The 12,777-nt window shown below is 41.2% G+C and overlaps 1 gene segment (V, D, J or C); it reads right to left on the bottom strand.

Annotated features, from left to right (window-relative positions):
• The window catches only part of LOC100683694, a 45,624-nt gene extending 34,147 nt beyond the window's left edge, over window positions 1-11,477 (bottom strand). Inside the window, 2 exon segments of the C gene segment in view lie at window positions 11,045-11,346; window positions 11,435-11,477. Coding sequence covers window positions 11,045-11,346; window positions 11,435-11,477 — 345 coding nt within the window.
• Between the last annotated feature and the right edge of the window lie 1,300 nt (window positions 11,478-12,777).

Genomic DNA, 12,777 nt, shown 5'->3' with positions numbered 1-12,777 from the left:
GAATTCTTTAGGCTTTAATTTTTTTTAGTTGTAAAATGGACCAACAAAAGCTATATTACAGAGGCATTTCTTTTAAATTCCATTAAAATGGCACACAGTGATTCCCTCTCTCAACCTGAAGCTTACTCATACTGGGGTCTCTGGATGCTGAGATGATGGACAGTGGTACAGCCTGTGTACTATCATCCCCACAGAGGACTTTAGTTCATTGGGAAGTAGTGTCCAACAACACTTTGGAAGCACAATTCCTGAGGTCAGCTGGAAACTAATGTGCAAGCATAATCCAAGATGGCTCCTGGAAAGATCCGGAAATGCTGATGATTAAGGGAGGCTGAGGCTGGGAGCCCTGGGGACCTGGCTGTGGTTGCCACTGTTGGGAAGGATATGGATGGCATAGACCCAAGGAGGAGATCTTGTGTGGGTTTTCTCCACAGTTTTAGGACACTGGGTACCATCACCACAGTAGTAAATAGCCACATCTTTATCTATGATATTTACAGTGAGGATTGAAGTAAAATTTAAGAACACTTTTTGCCTAACCTATTTTCTTTCCATCCAAATGACATGGAGCTGGGATTTTTGCCAACATCATAAAAATCTGACCTTTCAAAGCCTGATTTCATTTCTGCTCCTCCCCATAACAGTGTCCTTTTCAAAACTTGAGCTGGATATCTTGCAATATATCTCAATATTTTTCTTTAATTTTGTGGAAATAGACATATGGAACTGCTCCACTTTTGATAACTCCTGTCCAACTATTAGTAAAGGAAGAGAATTTCCAATGAAACTGTAATACCATAAGAAATATTACAGAATTTCTTTGTTCACTCATCTAGACTGCAATCGTCCAGAAGTGTGACTCAGGAGCCCAGAAGGAGAAGAAGATGAAAACTTGGAGCAGTGACATGCTGTCTTCCAGGCTAAAGGAGAAAGCAGATAAGTGGGAACCTGATGGCTGCATGCCCCTTAACTCAGTGTCTGAGGGCATGCCCTGAACTGTGCAAGAAGAAATAAGTGGTGGATGAGGTGGGTTGTTGGCTGTTTAGTGCTGAATGCATACTTGCAGGGCCTGAGATCACTGTGTTTTGCAGGCTTTCTGCTGCTGTGCCCATCTCAAAATAGGGCTGGTGGTCTCCGCAGGTCTCTGAATGTGAAGGAACTGTGGAAGCTTCTTGATTTCTATAGAATTGGAATGGTTTTTATTTGCCAGGAGCCATTATATCACCCCTCTTTCTCGGTATAATAGTTTAATATATTGCATGTTTAATAAATATTAATTTCAGAAGAGCAAATATTTAAAGAGAATTTTTTAATTTTTTTCTAAATGTTCTTCACCTTTTTCATCTTCACAGGAATCACATGATATGGATGCTTGTTGTTTTCATTTCATAGATCAGGGCGGTGAGGTACAGAGGAGTGATGAGTGAATGAGGGAATGTCACATGGCTGCTAAGTAGGACATGTAGGTAAAAATATTCTTTGAAGAAAATTAAAGAAAATGGATAAAGATGAAGATAAAAATGCCCATGAGTATCTCACCAAGAGCTGCAACTCTTTCATTATGGTGTGTGAAGTTCTAGATTTCTGTAATTAGAAATTACATGAATATGTAATTTAATGGGTTTGAATATTATTTTGTGGACTCAAATACATTTATGAGTCACAGGTGCAATATGCACAGGGTTTTGGTATTCTTGTTTCAGGTCACTTCATATTCTGAGCATTTCCTCACGTCACTGACACAGCTTTTTCATGTCTGAAGGGAAGAACTGTTTATCTCTGTCACCTAGGAGCTGTCTGACTGGTGCAAATTTCTTAATCTCTTTCTGTCTTAAAATCCTCATCTGAGAATGGATGTGATAACAATACTATCTCAGAAGTTAATGCATATTAAATAACTGAGAGTATTTCAGATTTATTATAACTGCTAGCACAGGTTCTGGAATATATGAAATTCTTATTAATAATTAGATATTATTTCTACTTATATTGTCATGTCTCAAATTTAACATTCCTATACTGTCAAACATTATTATTTGCCACAACTCTCATTGTGAAAATGCTTTGATGACCATTTTGAAGTAGTAGCCTGGAAAATCAGTTACATATTATTAGTATTTTATTTTTCTGCGTTTTTCCACATTCCTCTTTTCCTCAGCTAAGATTTTTTGTTTGCCTTTTATGATTTCCATATGGTTTTCTCTAAATATTTGCATGTATTAAAGTTTGAAACAATTCTCCCTAAAACTTAGGGCTGGCTCTGTGACATACACGTGGAACTGATGCGAACTCATACTTGAGTTCTTCTTGAGGAGAAAAGAGAAGAATAAGCCATGTTGGCTGGATTTTCCTCCTGAGGCAGCTGCTGTATTTTCTCTGCTTTCCAATAAATACTAATTCTGAGGTGATCCACACAAGGCATTGAATTTTGAGGAGATGGGTGGTAAACCAGAAGGCCAATGGCCTACAACTAAGAGGACTGACTCTTCTGCAGGAAGGTGCCTCCTAGAAATGAGAAGGAGGAGAGGAAGAGGAGACAGCCATAGTCACTCTGGAGGGAGGTCCCCTGCTCCACCGTTGATGCCAGGGATTTCCTTCCAGACCCTGTGTGTGTGTGCACATGTGTGCATGTTTGCTTGTGTCCCTTTGTGCATGTGTGCCTGTTTGCATATACATGTGTGCGTGTGTGTGAAGGGGTGGCAGTTGTGGGGAGCATGTCTAATCTGGAAAAGCCCACACTTTCTACCTGAACTTAGCTGTATGGAACGCTGAGAAGCAGTATCTGGAACTTTTCCTTCCTATACTGGAAGTAAATCCATTCTTTCACCAAGGCTTATAAGGTGGAGAATTCCCCTGACATAGACAATGGTTTCAGATGCTAGGAGCCAAAAAGGGAGATAAATGGCCACTTCAGACATTCCTAGAAAAAAGTATTTCTTGTTTATTAATTATGTCAAACAGGGAAGAAAACAAAGGCAGATTTTATCTTTTACTAATTATTTTAAACACTTTCAGAGAATAGAGATTTTATTTTATTTTTTGTAACATGAATAGCTCACAATATTGAAGGCATTCTCATGTGGCAGGTATGATGCGGTAAACACTTTGGTTTCATTATCTCATTTAATCTTCACAAAACCTGCTAAATGGGTGCTTTTATTATTTTTCTATCTTTCCTATGAAAAAATGAAGACTCTGACACACTAGAAATTTTTATCAAAGGTCTTGGGTGATTAAGTGGAAGAACAGTAATTTATACCAAAGGATCTAGATCTGGAACACACATTCTTAAAGCAGACACTTCATTTCTTCCATAAGTACTTATTATAACGTATTATATACTACTGTGTAATAATATGTATACATGTATATGTACATTTGTATGTATGTACATATAAGTCTGTGTATATGTCTTTCTCCCAAGGCTCTAGAACGCAGAGACAAAGGTCCCAGTTTAGCAAATGTTGGAGAGGATGTGGAGAAAAGGGAACCCTCTTACACTGTTGGTGGGAATGTCAACTGGTGCAGCCACTCTGGAAAACTGTGTGGAGGGTCCTCAAAGAGTTAAAAATAGACCTGCCCTACGACCCAGCAATTGCACTGTTGGGGATTTACCCCAAAGATTCAGATGCAATGAAACGCCGGGACACCTGCACCCTGAAGTTTATAGCAGCAACGTCCAAAATAGCCAAACTGTGGAAGGAGCCTCGGTGTCCATCGAAAGATGAATGGATAAAGAAGATGTGGTTTATGTATACAATGGAATATTCCTCAGCCATTAGAAACGACAAATACCCACCATTTGCTTCAACGTGGATGGAACTGGAGGGTATTATGCTGAGTGAAGTAAGTCAATCAGAGAAGGACAAACGGTGTATGTTCTCATTCATTTGGGGAATATGAATAATAGTGAAAGGGAATAGAAGGGAAGGGAGAAGAAATGTGTGGGAAATATCAGAAAGGGAGACAGAACATAAAGACTCCTAACTCTGGGAAACGAACTAGGGGTGGTGGACGGGGAGGAGGGCGGGGGGTGGGGGTGAATGGGTGACGGGCACTGAGGGGGACACTTGACGGGATGAGCACTGGGTGTTATTCTGTATGTTGGTAAATTGAACACCAATAAAAAATTAATTTATAAAATAAAGGTCCCAGTTTAGGACACTTTTATTCCAGTGACATTCGTATTAATCTTCTTCATTTGGCACAGCAGCTAGCCCTGGAATCACACTTATGACTGCAATCAGATGCCATCCCTCTACCATCTCAAGTTATGCAGCTTGGGTCATCTATACTCCCTGGAAATCTCAAGACTCAAAGAAGTGATGATTCCTGACTCACTCAGGCTGTTCTCAACAACCCCAGACAGAAACCCCCATCAGGAGGCAATCAGGTCAATGGGAGGTTGGAGTAGGAAGGCTGGCATCCTGCAGGCACTCCTAGTGGCTGTCTGCTTCTTTTCCTCTGGATTCTAGGACTGAAATACCTGACTTTCCATATTGCTATCTCATGATTAACCCAAAAGAAAAATTCTTCTGGGCATAGCCACCATCTCCTTTCATGGATGCTGTTTGTTATGGTTTAGTCCAAACCAGGGCAGGGCTCCTGATGGCATGATGTATGTAGGAAAATAACACTATACCAGTTACAAATTTCCAAAGCTTCATCCTCATTCCATATGTTGATTTTTTAGTTAAGTCCTCCTAAGAAGTTTTTGTGCTCTCCGTGTAGTTGATCTATGATACTTCCTGCTAAAGCAAAATCACAAGACAGAGAAGATATGTGATTTTTTAAAAAAATATTTTATTTATTTATTCATGAGAGACACACAAAAGAGAGAGAGGCAGAGGCACAGGCAGAAGGAGAAGCAAGCTCCATGCAGGAAACCTGACATGGGACTCGTTCCCGGGTCTCCAGGATCATGCCCTGGGCTGAAGGCAGGCGCCAAACCGCTGAGCCACCCAGGGATGCCCTATGTGATTTTTTATAGCCTTTTTAACTCCACTAGCAGGAAAGGTCTTGGGGCAGACTATACGGAAAGAGAACTCTTCCAGATGTGTGCCATGACTACTTGAGTGACCAATCATTCTGTCCTGACCAGGCTCTCCTGGGTTGAGTGGCCAGTCTGGGACAATCCATATTTCCCCACAAATGCCAGATTTGTAAAGTTAACAAATATTAAAGATCTTTAAAGTGGCCCAATAGTGCAATTGGACTATGTATTTGGAAACATCTCTGTTCCTCTCTAAGCATCAATTCTTCCTTCCATGAAATGAGTTGATTTGCAGGATTTTTTTTAAAAAAGATTTTATTTATTTACTCATGAGAGAGACAGAGAGAGAGAGAGAGAGAAGCAGAGTCACAGGCACAGGGTGAAGCAGGCTCCCTGTGGAGAGCCTGGCGCGGGTCTCATTCCCAGGACCCCGGGATCATGTCCTGAGCCAAAGGCAGACACTCAACCACTGAGCCATCCAGGCATCCTCATTTGCAGGACTTTTATGATAATCACAGGATCTCGGACAGACACAACAGCTAGCTCATTTTCTGACAGGCAATGGAACTTAACTGGTATGAATTCCATTTTATTCATCACCAGTATCTTTAGCCTCAGCTTTTCACAATTTCTGAAAATCCCTGGGGAATGAGATACTATACCTTACTTCTCTCTGAGATAATCAGACCTCAACATATGAAGTGTCCAAATAGGAATTCACGCCAATAGGTAAATAAGTCAAACCTGGCATTGGAGGACAAGGTTAGAGTGATACATGTGGGGGTACAATTTATAGCCATCAGTCTGATCATTTTTTGCTACAGAGACATAACATAACAAGAAGTCTATCAAGTGCTTAATTCAGTGTCTAGTACTTAAGGAGTTCTCATTAATAAAATACATTTTATTATATTCTTATCAGAACATTATATTTATTTATTTTCAGGTGGAACTGAGCTCCTTGAGAGAATGACTATACATTTAACTCTGTACATATAAACTAATTGATTGTTTTTGCTTTGGCTGAGCAAAGAAAAGGAATCAAAGAAATCTCTTGACCCATGGACTGCAAATGCTAATTCTACCACTTTTAGAATATAATTGCAGATTTTTGGTAATTATTTTGTATCTTCAATCTACAAGTAAAAAAAAAGCAACAGAATTACTGCAGTTATTAGGAATGATTAGCTTGTGATTGCTGCAGCTATATGTTGACTCATAGGTAGCAAGAACATAGATCAAGGAAATACAGAAAGGATAAATCAATTAAAACAAATGTGAGAGGCAGGATTTCAGTTGACATGAAGGTGGCGGGTATTTCTCTAGGCTCCTTTAATGAGAGTTGGGATTGTTTCACTAGTGCACACTTGTTGTATTGCATTAAAGAACATCAAGAGCACAGAATTGGATTCATCATAATATTGGTCCATAAAGCACTGTAATCTTTTATATACACAGAGATCTCTTGATTTATTTTATTATAGTAAGTGATGATGACTTGCTTAATAGCTCGAGAAATAACTCAGAATCCCTGATATAACGGAAGAACAAAAGCGTTACAAATAATCTACATGCTCCTTTTTTGCTACATTTATCAACTAGAAAAGCACAGAATTTAGTGATAATCTGTCAACACTTGTCTGTTTCCTGTTTCTTTACTGAATATATCCTGTTCTGTTAGAGAGGGGACCTTGGTGGTTTTGTGGAGAGTGAAATGAAAGGAACTAGATAAAATCTTCTCCTGACTCTTCAACTTGTTTTATTTATTTGGGGGCCAACACAGCCCACTTATTTGACTGTTTGCTTGAATACATTCTTTTGCTCCTGCAGATGGACTGTCCACCTCTCTTTACCTTCCATTGCCCTGGGTATTACAAGGCAGACCCTCATAGACTGTACCTGTGGTCTTCCTTATCTCTGGGTGCTGCTTGGGAGCAGACAGTGGGAGCATCAGCAGGAGACTGGGAAGTGGGAGCAGAGTGAGCTCAGGATTCCCACCCTGACAGGTGGCCTTAGGTTGGCTGCATCCTTCCCCAGAGCCAACATATGGTGTCATCTACCCCAGAGTCAGAGGTTTATGCTCAGACACCAAGAGGTGCAGGTGGGAGTGGCCATTCCCTTTCATACCAGTGAAGCCATTGGAGAAATTTGATTCTTTTCTCCTAGGGCCCTGAATCCACAGGCTTGGAAATCTGATGTCCAAGAAACAATGCTTTTGTTGGGTGACATAGTGATAGTTCTTCAACTTTCAACATTTGATAGAAATCAGAGCAAAGATGCCCATTAGTGAAATCCATAGAAATTAGCCTAAGGGGGTACAGAGCAGTGTGGAGAAAGGTGGAGGATCCATCCTACAATGTGTGTAATTCTGCTAGGGATGATCTCATTCCTGCATCTGCATGTGGATAAAAGAGACTTAAAGAAAGCAAGGAAATTATAGTACACTTAATAAGAAGACTGAGTACTTGTGTCACTCTCTGCAGTGGCTGGTATCTGTCTTGCACAGGGGAAAACACACACTCAGCCCAAGAAGATACTCTGAGCTCTGTGTCGCTATAGGATTTTTGGAAATTATTGAAAATGTAAGGAAGCAGGAAAAACTACCCATCATCTTTCACTCAGGCAGCCTTGTTAATACTTGGACATATGTCTTTCTCTCTCTTTTTTTTTAAACCTCGGGATCATAGCCTTTGTTCTGTTTAGTATGTAGTATTTTCATAGTTACATCTTCTTTCTTAAATAAAGGTTTGTAAAGATCAAAAAAACAAAAACAACAACAACAACAACAAAAAATGACAATCATGAACCTTGTCTCTAACTTGGCAGACAGAGGGAGTGGGAATCAGGAGAGAAAATAAGATTTTGCTTTGTAAAGAAGCCAAGCTTGTTTGAGAAGAAGGGAGAAAAGTGATCAGGACAGAGCCAGTTACAGGCCTTTCTAACCATCAAATTGCACATGTTGTGTTTAAGTGCTTAGAAATATGCAGTGATTTTTAATATTAGGAAACATGTTAATTCTTTTTTAAAATAAAATTCAAAAACAGTACATATTTTTGGTAAGACAATTTTGGACATATGGAAGTGACAGAAAAAAATATCCTGATCCCAATGTGTAGAGGTGACCTCTCCAAAGTTGTGCCCTTTCCTCTGCCGAGGCAATGTCCTTGAACCAGTACTCAGGGCCAAACATAAAGACCACTCAATACACAAGAGTCAACATGGATTTCCAGACATGCCAGACAATTTTTAAATTGTGATTTGCACAAACGGGAATCTGAGGTAACAGCCAAAATACTAGCATGTGTGTGCAGTTGGTAATGGATAATATATCTATGAAAATCCTGATATTAAGATACTCTTAGACTTAATCAGCCTTAATTTGATACTATAATGTTGGTCATGTATCTGTCTCACATACCTCAGGAATGAAAGAAAATGAGTTGAGCCCAAATCATCAGGATATTTCAAGCATTCATCTATACAAAATCCCCCAACCATGAGGTAATATGAACCCCTTTCTAATAGTCAAAATATCACAACAGGCATTGATAGCTCTACCACTATACTCAGTCCTTTACATTCGAATAAGATGCTTTCAGTTCTTCTATGAATTAGCCATTTAAACAACCATTTAATTAGCAAATATTTACTTAGGACAGGAGGGCTGGTTGGCCTCTGGCTGGTTTTCATTTGGTGTGTGTGGCCAAAGTGTCCATGGTGAAACTCACGTTATCCACAAGGAGAAGGCAGGAGGAGGACATGACTCCAAATATGGGCTTGCTTTTCCCTCCACATAGGGTTTGTTTGCTGCATCCAGAAGGCCACTGTCCTCTTAGATGTAACTCACAGGCACTATGGAACTGTGTCAAAAACTGAGATTTGTGTTGACTTGGGATGACTTCTCATGACAATGACTTCATATTTAGCTAATTTCTCTCTAACCAAACTAATAATCAGCTCTCAGAGTCACTGCTCTGTGGTCAGGCACTGAGAGGAAAGTGTTCAGTTGTATCAGGACAGTGGGGAGGACAAATGAAGGAATAGTCCTCAGAGGGAAGATAGGTTTCTGCCCCTCCAACTCCACCGCTTCCTGCACATGCTGGAGGTCTTAGCCTTAGGCCTTCAGTAGAGGGTAAAGGGTGGGTGTTAGCTGAGCTCTGTCAAAAGAAGGCATGTCTAAATTATAAATCTCCCATTGCAAAAACAGAAGCTCAGGGAGACAGAGGATGAGTAGTGAGCCTGAGGGACCAATGTCCTTCAGATCATTTAGACTTTCCTTTCATTAATCATTTTTCTCAAGGCAACTAAGCTGTATATAGACTTTGAAATTTCAATTGAAAATGGGTTTTGTTCAGCTTATAGCTCCTCAAAGGGCTTTTTCTTCTTCCCCACATACAGCATCAGGTGTTTTCCTGTTTCGGGCCAGAGAATCAGTAACACAGATTTTCTTTTCTTTTCTTTCTCAAGAAGTTGACTAGCTTTATAAGAAGGCAGTGAACATATTGCTACCTTATTTCTAAAATTGTGCTTTAATACAGAAATCGGTCCTATAATTTTAGCAGGTAGATAACCTCAGCTTACAGATGAGAGAACAGAGGTGTAGGAAAGCTGTACTCAAAACCCCATGTGGGGTAGTATTAAGAAGTGGAAGGTAGAAGGCCCGGGTCTCAGGGTTGATTGTGTTATCCTGCACTGAGAATCATGTCCCCCCATAGGAGCTTGAGCTCCAGGTACGCCAGTGGATGAGGGTGCTGAGAAGTTGAGAGATACTGTGCTTTTAATTACTGACTCCCCCCTGTAAAGTAATTAATTGTTCACAGGGCAGCAACTTAGAAAGTAGAATCCGGAGTTGACTCTCATTCTCAGCTTTTAACCACTTTGTGGCAAATCTCCAGAGAGTCCTTCATCCTTAACATTATTTGCATAATATTTTATTTGCACATTTTTCAGGGAGATGATCAGAATCTTAAATTGCCAGTCTAGGGGCACCTGGGTGGCTCAGTTGGTTAAGCGGCGGACTCTTGATTTCAGCTCAGGTCATGATCTCAGGGTCTTGGGATCGAGTCCCATATTGACTCTCATTCTTCCTCTACTCCTCCCCAATGTTCACTCATGCACACACTCTCTCTCTTTCTCTCTGAAATAAATAAATTAAATCTTTAAAAAATTGCCAGTCTATAACAGTACTATTCAACAGAAATAAATGTAAGTCACCAATTTGAGACATAAATTAAAACTTTTCTATCCACTGCATTAAAGAAGGTTAATAGAAAAAATTAATTAATTCTAGGACTATTTTTATTTAGTCAAAGATATGCATGGGGCACCTGGGTGGTTCAGTCGGTTAGGCAACCAACTCTTGGATCTCGGCTCAGGTCTTGATCTCATGGTTATTAGTTCAAGCCCCATGCTGGGCTCCATGCTGAGTGTGGAACCTACTTAAAAACAAAAACAAAAACAAAGATATTGAGGTGCCTCAGTTAGTTAAGCATCTTACTTGATTTCAGCTCATGTCTTGATCTCACAGCGATAAGTTCAAGACATGTACTGGGCTCCATGCTAAGTGTAGAGTGTACTTTAAAAAAAAAAAGATATCTAAAATATTATTTCAACATACAAATTGTTAAGAGATATCGTACTTTAAGTTTTATAGTCTCCAGAATGTGACTTGTGTGCTACACAAGCAGCCCATCTCAGCTTGGACTAATCTACTAGTTACATTTTAAGTGCTCAGTAGCCACTTGTGGCTAGTGGCTAGAGGCTACTGCATTGAGCACCACCGTTTCTGCTCCAAATGCTTCAGAAACGACACTTGCATAATCTTCAGAAAAGTTCCTCCAGGCTGGACAGCTCCCTGGATCTATGCCAGTCTGAGTACCAGGGGCTCCTTGGCCTCCAGGATTACATGCAGTAGACACGTGAAGGGAGTGTCCGCAAGAGTGACCCCAGGGCAACCCCAAGGATTCAGGAGTGGTTGAAGTGCCAGTCCTGGAGACCCAGAGTCAGAGAACTTTTTGCTCAGGGACCTGGTCAGCATATGGGGCTCTGCACTTCCCAGGTAGCACAGTAGTACACAGCTTCATCGTTCTTCAGCTTCAGCACCAACAGACTATAGCTGGTGACATCTTTATCTTTTATGGCAATGATTTTATCTGCTTTCAGGACTGAATCCTTGTTCACAGAAGATCCAGACACTTCCAGTCTGAGGATCCTCTGGGGGGCCGTATGCTCCTGGTGATGGTACCAGTGGATATGGCTGATCTTGGTGCTGGCTTTGCAAGGCATAATGGCCAAGGTGTCCATGCGCACCACAACCACGGAAGGCTGCTCCAGGCTGAATGCCACCAAACCACCTGTGAGGGGGACAGCTGTGAGCCTGGGGTGGCCTGGAGCTTCAGGGCACCCCACACACTCCTCACCAAGGAGAGAGTCTGGCCTTACCGGGAAATAAGAGAGTGCACAGGAAGGCAAGGAGACATATCATGGTCTACTTCCCACCTGGTGGAGACAAGCCCAGGATAACCTTGCAGCTGCACTTGCTGGGAGGAGACCAACTGGGTGGGTGGCAGAGGACTGGTTAGAGACTGAGCCTGTGCTTCCTGGTGGCCCTGGAAGGTACTGGTGAAAGAGAGGGAGCAGGGAGGGAGGAGCCCAGAAAGCAAGGACAGTGAAGGTCAGGGGGTGGGACCAGGTGCTGTAGTTCCAGTGTCAGATCCTCAGAAATGGTAAAGGCAGGGCCTCAGGAAGGGTCAGCTGAGGAATGCATCTGAAATGAAGCTTGTGAGGAGTCAAGGTAGTGTGGACTTCGGTCTGAAATGAAGGTTTCTTTTTGGGTGTGCCAAATATACCAGGAACTCCTGGGTGTAGTTATGACAATTAGTTGTGCTAATGATAGCATGTCAGTCTGGAAGGAGAAGGCAGTGGGGATGCCTAGGAAGGGGACTTGGTTGGGGCAAGGAGGATTGATACCAGACCTAGCTCCTGAGATCTTCCTCTTGGTCAAAGCTGAAAGGGAGACATGCTGAGCTATAACCAAGATTTAAGGCTCAAGTGTCCCAAAATACAAGCTTTGAGGTTGTACTGAGTTGATGAAGTAGTGACTAGAATACTCTGCTAAAAGAATATTCCAGGGCCATCATTCAGACTCTCAGCAGGTGTTTAGGGCAGCTGTATTAAAATATTAAGCGGGAAAAAGAGTGAGAATGTGGGTGACATCTGCACAGTAAAATGACAAGTGGGAAGTCATTATACTGAGGGAAGTGCCTCCGTATAGAGGATGAGCAATGGGGGTGGTGAGAAATTGGTTGAACGTCTCTTTCTATTTTCTTCTCTTTTCTAGACTTTCACCCAATAAAAAAATCTTCCTTTGCGGAAAAAATTTACAACCGTCTATTCTTTTATGAAAATAAATTTTATTTCACTTTCAAAACTCTTAATTATTTCTCATAGTTATTATAAACGTTTCTCTTCAAACACCGCTGAAATTCAAGGCTGAACAAGTGTTGGCCATGATGAGACCTACTGTGTAATGAAGTCTACCCCAAACCTCCAGCCAAATACTCTCCGGGGTATGTCAAATGATAAAAGTAAAACAATTTAGCGTGTAAAGCGTGGTGTCCTTTATTCAAAGGAGAACAATCCATGGATTGGAGAGTTCAGGGCCTCATAAGCAGTGGAGTACTCTGCCCCAGGGATTCAGAGAAAGAGGGAGTTTTATAGAGCCTTAGAAGCAGCAAAAGGGGAACAGGCAGGATGAGCTGGAAGGTCAGGGATTTCCTCACAAG

This window comes from Canis lupus, chromosome 18 (assembly GCF_011100685.1).
Source record: "Canis lupus familiaris isolate Mischka breed German Shepherd chromosome 18, alternate assembly UU_Cfam_GSD_1.0, whole genome shotgun sequence".
NCBI classification, from domain to species: Eukaryota; Metazoa; Chordata; class Mammalia; order Carnivora; family Canidae; genus Canis; species Canis lupus.
The sequence above is the reverse complement of the archived record's forward strand: the minus strand, read 5'-3'. Positions and strand labels throughout refer to the sequence as shown.